The sequence below is a fragment of the Meleagris gallopavo genome, chromosome 5 (genome assembly GCF_000146605.3).
Source record: "Meleagris gallopavo isolate NT-WF06-2002-E0010 breed Aviagen turkey brand Nicholas breeding stock chromosome 5, Turkey_5.1, whole genome shotgun sequence".
Classification (NCBI taxonomy): Eukaryota; Metazoa; Chordata; class Aves; order Galliformes; family Phasianidae; genus Meleagris; species Meleagris gallopavo.
The window spans coordinates 36,895,183-36,901,701 of record NC_015015.2 but is presented as its reverse complement, the minus strand read 5'-3'; the positions used below and the strand labels follow the sequence as shown (position 1 = coordinate 36,901,701).

At 47.4% G+C, this 6,519-nt stretch overlaps 1 protein-coding gene across 1 annotated transcript in view; it reads right to left on the bottom strand.

Annotated features, from left to right (window-relative positions):
- VSX2 (visual system homeobox 2) overlaps positions 1–529 on the bottom strand; it is an 18,223-nt gene extending 17,694 nt beyond the window's left edge. Inside the window, exon 1 of the mRNA XM_031553774.1 lies at positions 493–529. Within this exon, the coding sequence (XP_031409634.1) occupies positions 493–529 (37 nt within the window). The remainder of the gene's footprint in view (positions 1–492) is intronic.
- Between the last annotated feature and the right edge of the window lie 5,990 nt (positions 530–6,519).

Sequence of the window (6,519 nt, the reverse complement as noted above, 5' to 3'; positions counted from 1 at the left end):
CCGCTCCGGGAATGCCTAGGAGCCCCCGGCTCAGGCCCCTTTTATCCGCCCAGCCGGGAGCCCGAGCGGGGTCAGAGCCGCGCAGCCAATCACAGGGGCCAAGCCGCGATTAGGGATGCCAAAAAGCCGCCACCGGCACCGGCAGCGGTGGGGCCGGTGCCCGGCGGGGCAGATCTGGGAGCTGGGCTCGGCGGGACAGGGCCCTGTCGCAAAACGGGGCTCCGGCCCGTGGAGCAGCGGCCCCGAGGAGGGATACGTGGAAGAGCCTCCGGGGAAAACGCCGGATCCCCGGGTTCTGCTGCTCGTGCCGTGATCAACGGTGCGTGGAGAGGACCTCGGGACTGAGGCTGAGCTGTGTTCCTTGAAGAAGGGTAGGGCTGAGCGTTATGTGCTGGAGAAACATCTGGATTGTGTAATCAGAGGACCAACACCGCCTGCCCACGGGCAGATCCTGAGCCACACGGTGCTGTGGTAGCTGAGAGCATCTCTCACCACCCATGGGCACAGTGGCATACACCTTGTCCCGCATGCCTGACCCCAACTTTTTCAGCATTCATTGAAGAGAGATCCTCAGGCATCGCCAGTGTCACTCACTCAAGCAGGTAGCCCCTTCACGGCATGTGCCTCTACAAATGGGAGCTGGGAATGGCTACAGAAACTGGGATCTGTTCAGGATAGTCACAGTCCTTTGGGATTGCCTAACAGCCCCTGGCAGCCCATACACTGTGCTCTGCGGATTTTGGGAATCCCAGTTTAGAGTCTCGGCCTGCAAAAGGTTTCTGGGCTACTTCAGATGCCAGATGTCACACCTTCTCTGGACAAACCAATGGCACTCTCACTGTGATAGAATAGTGCTAAGACTGTCTCCTACCAGATCACCATACCTGAAGCCTTTGAAGTCATGTGGCTCCCCTGATCAGCACAGGTGTTGGGGCGAGTACCTGCACACGGCACCTGCACCTACAGAACTGTCCTGGGCTCACACATGGTGCAATAATGCACAGAGGTAGCATTTTAACCTGAGCCCATGTTCTCAAACTTCTATGGCCATCCCCCTCCTTCTCTTGACTCTTCCAGGCCTGACTTTGCATCCCTACACAAGGAAAGGAATAATTATTTGAGGATGACCACATTTTCTAGCTTAACTCCATCAGAGCTTATCAGCCTGAGGACCACTGCAGCAGGTGGACCTCTGTCACTTTGTGCCTCCCTGAGTGGCAGCTGGTGATCTGAAGCAAGCACAATAGTTCATTCCACTGTTTATACAAAAGTAAAGCTAGTCAGTCTGTAGAATTACATAGGGTCTTTCTCCCACGTTTAACTCTCTTTTCATTGTTTTTCTCCCAACATTTCCCCACCTGCCCACCAGGATGTTTGCTGCCTTTGCCGCACGGTTCCACCCAATGTACCTGCACAGCCTCACCCCACTGCTACCCTGGGGGTGCTGGAGGCCCTACCTTTTTTTGCCATGCCCCAGGGCTGTGAAGGCAGCTCGCTCCCCATCTGTCAAATTCTTTGTGACTCTGGTCACTGTGCTACAGAGCTCCATGTTTGGCAGTCTGCTTTTTAATATGCCTGCTCTCATTGCTCTTTGCTTCCCTGCAAGCTAGCAGAGTTCCTGTGATTAGGAATCTGAACTCACATTTCAATAAGTCCAGTGGACTTAAGTCACTGAACACTTACTTACATTTCAATATCTCTATGATTAATCTCCGGCAACCTTTTCAGCCTGCCATGATCAGAGTAAATATTGGCTTTATTGGAGCTTTCCTCATCCTAACAACTCTGATGCTCCCCTGGGGAGAGCCCCTCAGAAGCCTCAGAACCTCATCACATTTTCATACTCCAACACATCCTTTATCTTCTCCCATTGTTCTGCTGCATTAACTTTGATGCTGAACTTTTCCTCTTTTCTCATCTGTCTGCAAACCCATATCTCATCCTGAGCACATGCATTGGGTGCCCCATCCCTGGAGGTGCTTGAGGCCAGGTGGATGGGGCTCTGGGCAGCCTGATTTGGTGGGGGCAGCCCTGCCTACACATAAGGTTGGGACTGGATAGGCTTTAAGGTCTTTTCCAACCCAAGCTTTTCTATTGTTGTGTTGTACAATTAACCAAGTCTTGACTTTCTCCCAGCCTCTTTCTGCATCCATGAACACTCTGAATTCCACCAGAAACAGTGTTGTCACCATCACCCCCCTCAGTCTGCAGAGAAGTGTCACTTCCCCTCCATCTCTACCTCGTGTTGTGTGTAACTTCATTCAGCACCTGGTTCAAAGCCACCTTGCCCTTTGTCTCTACGAACTGCAATGGGTTCACACTGACTGGGTCACAGACCTAATGTTCCCATGCTCTTCCCTTCCTCCACAGTGGCTTTTTGGTCCTTCCAGTGCAGCTGCACCTGTCCTGGTCTCCTCTGCATGTTTTACTGATGGAAGTGGCAATGCCAATTCTGCCTATCTCTTTTCAAACCCTATATGGGGAAAAATACTTTGTATAAAAGCCTCTTCTAGTCCATTTTTATTTTAGCAGTTCTTTAACTTATGATCTACTGTAGTCACAGACACTGGGCATTTTCATTATCCTGCTGCCATATGTTGCACTGTAGATGGATATAGGACATGAGAATGCTAATATGACAAGAACAAACACTCGCTGTATTAATAAAAACTGCTGAAGCACAAGGAGTGACTGAAGCTACCTACCTGCAGATGTCATAGATTCTCTCTGTCACATAAAGTCTTCAAACCAAGGCTGAAAGTCTTTTTAAGAGATGATCTATAACTCATCCAGAAGCCATTGCTCTAATGCAGGAATTATTTGGTGGAGTTTTGTAGCCTGTTTTATGCTGAAGTTCAGACTAGAAGATGGTAACAGTCCCTTCAGGCTTAAAATCTTTGACTCCACAGAGCTCAAGTTGTCAGATACATTCCTTTAAAAGCAAAAAAAAACCATAGATGCTTCTGATGTCTGCCATATCAGAGTCCTGTTGGAGACATGTTTTCTTTACATCAGGTGCATTGATTTCTAAATAATCACTGGAGATACAAAGCAAGAGATGACAAGGAGATTATGGCACCTGCCATGCCCATTGCTAAATGCTTACAGCTGGCAGCTGCTGGATGAGTTACGGCAGCTCCAAGTAGACCTTGCCATTTTGGTTTGCTCTGAATTACCCTGGTATTGTCAGGGTGCACATCCTAACCCCTGGTAGAATCCTCAGCCTGCTGAAATCGGCAGGACTCTGGCTGCTGATACAGAGCAGAGCTAGGATTTCACTAGGCATAACACTTTTTGTGACATCTTGCTTTTTGCATTACAGTTCATCTTCCATCCTGATGCAGACACATTGGTATTTCCCCTGTTATTTACTTCTGTGTCTGAGCACCTCCATTTGTGCTGTATAGCACCCAGCTGCCAGGACCCACCCTTGCACTGTACAGAAGCCATTCCATTCTCCTGTGACGAGGACAGTCAACAGCTCCGCCCTGCTCACCACAAGGGGTTAGGCAACAGCTTTTCTCCATGGAGCTGCTGAGGTGTAAGGACTGGACCCCCAAGGCTTTCTGGGAACTGCACATATTGGCTACTCTGTTATCTGTACACTGGTGTGGGAAGGGAATTAACCCTTTGAGCAAATCTGGAGTGGTTACTCAGAGTCTGATCCTACCTCTGACAGTGAGCAGTGCTGGATGGGGTGAAACCAGAGACTTCTTGTCACTGTTCCCCCCAAAATAGAAGAGAATAATATTAAACAAATAAATATTTCTATTTCTTTTTCAAATGAGCTTACTACCAATGTAGATGTCCTCTACTGTTCTGGAACAACCAAGCTTATTTTTACTCAACCAGTTTCAAGTGCTTGTGATATTGATCTACTGGAAAGCAAAAAGAAAAAAAAAAAAAAAGTGACCAGAGAGGGAAGTTCTAAGGACCAACTGGGGGAATGGCCTGAGGTTGTTCCAGGGGAGTTTCAGGTTGGTTAGTAGGAAAAAATTATTCTCCAAAAGAGATATGAGCTATTAGAATGGGCTGCCCAGGGAGGTGGTGGAGTCCCTGTCCCTGGAGTGTTCAAGAAATGTGTAGATGTAGACTGAGGGACATGGTTTAGCTGAGAAATATTGGTGGCAGGTGAACAGTTGGACTAGATGATTCTATGTTTCTATCTTTATGAGTTGTAATTGCTATGCTTCTATAAATAAGAAGGCAAGACGTCAGGAACATTGCATAACTCAGTGCTACTCAGAACACAGAAGCTTTCTACCATGGCTAAAAACTAAAGATGAAATTTGGGAAGTGGAGAGAGTTTTTTTCTGAGAGGAAGCAACGTTGTTTTCCGGACCCTAAGCATTAACTAATTTATCTTGCCTATAAAGTTGCATCAAGAATCTTAAAATTATAAAGTCAACAAAAATGATGCTGGGAAATCTGAAGCAGCCTGAACTTCCCGTCCTACAAAGACCTGCTCTTATTCATGTCATAAAATCACAGAATCATAGAGTCACTGAGGTTGGCACTTAGATCATCTAGTCCAACTGTCACCACTATGCCCACTAAACTATGTCCCTCAGTGCCACTTCCACATGTTTCCTCATGTCACATATTGATAATAGTGACTATTCAATTTTCACTGCCTGTCATTTTCTTGCTATGGAAATAAGTCTGTGCTCCATACCTGCTTTAAGCAGGTAAAGATTCTTACAGATGTATCAAATGTCTTATATGAAGTTGATTGTGAAAGAACTGTCTCCCAAGCTTTGGAAAACATGCTTGGCTGTAAACCATTGCCAACAACAACTGTTCTGGGAGTGTGCCTTGGGTATGACTCATGGCTGTGGCAATGGAAAGCAATACTCCTGGTGGGATGTGCATTCAGGTGGACCGACCAAGGCCAAGCTGGTGATACACCAGCAATCTCAATACGATCTGACCATGTGACCACATGTTATGACGCCTGGGGCATGGGGAAAACAAGTGCCCAAACTGCAGAGCATGGGTGGAATAGACACATCCCAGGAACAAGGCACCTACTGGTGCTGGGAAAGAGGCAGCCATTGGGAAGAGATGGGGTGGAACAACCCCAAGTGTATGTGGGTCTGAAGCATGGGGCCTTGGTAGGACGTGGATGAAAACTGCCTGTGGGATGTGAGGGCAGAAGTAAAACGTCTTCCCTGCAGCTCAGCTGTACTGTGCCTTCCTCACGTCCGCCTGTGCCCTGCACACCAAGAAGAAGCAAGACTGTCCACTGGCCTCCTTACTCAGAACCCATTTAGGAGGGATTTTAATTCGTGTAAATGAGTGTTTTTAATTTGTTATACTGGCCTTTATCTCTATTAACATCTCATTTGCTTTTAAACCTAGTTTTGCCATCCTGACTGAATTCCATTTGATGCATTAGGAGTAATTCTCTTCCCAAAGGGTTAGACATTTTTTCTCCACATAAAAGTCGCTTATTTTGGATAAAGAGACGATTAGATTTATCTTTAATATTTTAATGGCAGCCAGGATTATTGGGTGGGCAGCCCCGGGTTCGGTTGTTGTTGGGGGATTAGACTCTAATAAACTCTTCAGATTGGGATTTTTTTTCTGTTTTGCACAAAGTACTTCTATTTATTTAAAAAAAAATTCACTTCTTTTTGAGTCATAAATTCCATTTGCTGTTTCCTATTAGTATTAAATCAAGTTGATTAAATTCGTAGTGACTATTTGCACATATATCTTTTTAATTTTAACATCCACAACATAAAATCTTTAATGGTGCAATTTGAAATACCTGCAACATACATCGCCGCTGCTGTTTAAACAGATGGAAATGAGGATCCTGATGAAAGGAGGAAGGAGAGAAGAAGGGATGGGGAGATGGATAGACAGACAGGTGTTGGAAGGGGTACACGGGCTCCGCACACTGTGTGCACGTGTTATCTGGGGGGTTGTAAGGAGTTAGAATTAGGAAGGCACTCCCTTCAAAGCAGCAGCCACAGCACCTCCAGTCCTCCCAGGGCTTGTTCAGGGCTCCGTCCCAGCTCACGCAGCCCAGGAGCCCCGACGGTGGCGTTTCCTCAGAGCCAACTTGCAGGTGTCCCTCAGCCCTGGGTCTGCACCCTGCTTTGGCTGTCACCGATCCCAGCGTCAGGCTAATCGGAAACTTGGTAATAGAATAAAATGTCAGCAAAGTAGAAATCAATAAGTGTTAATGCCCCAGGACTTTCACTGCTGGGCTCCCTTCTCCCGCTCCCCCTCCCGCACCATCCTGTCCCTTTTGATTTCAGTCCCCTCTCTAATCCCCACCTCATCAGCTCCGGGAAGGGCTGATCTGCAGCAGAAAATCCCTCATTCGGGGCAAAATCAGCTTAATTTGCAGCAATTTGTAGCAGGTCTTTGCTGGGATTTGAGTCTCAAATTATCCCGCGGGCGGGGGCTGCAGCCCCTGCAATATGGGCAGAGATTTCCCTGCTCCTCTGTTGGCAGAGATTTGTCTGGGGAGTAATTACAGCCCGGCCTGGCCCCCGGCCCCCGGCC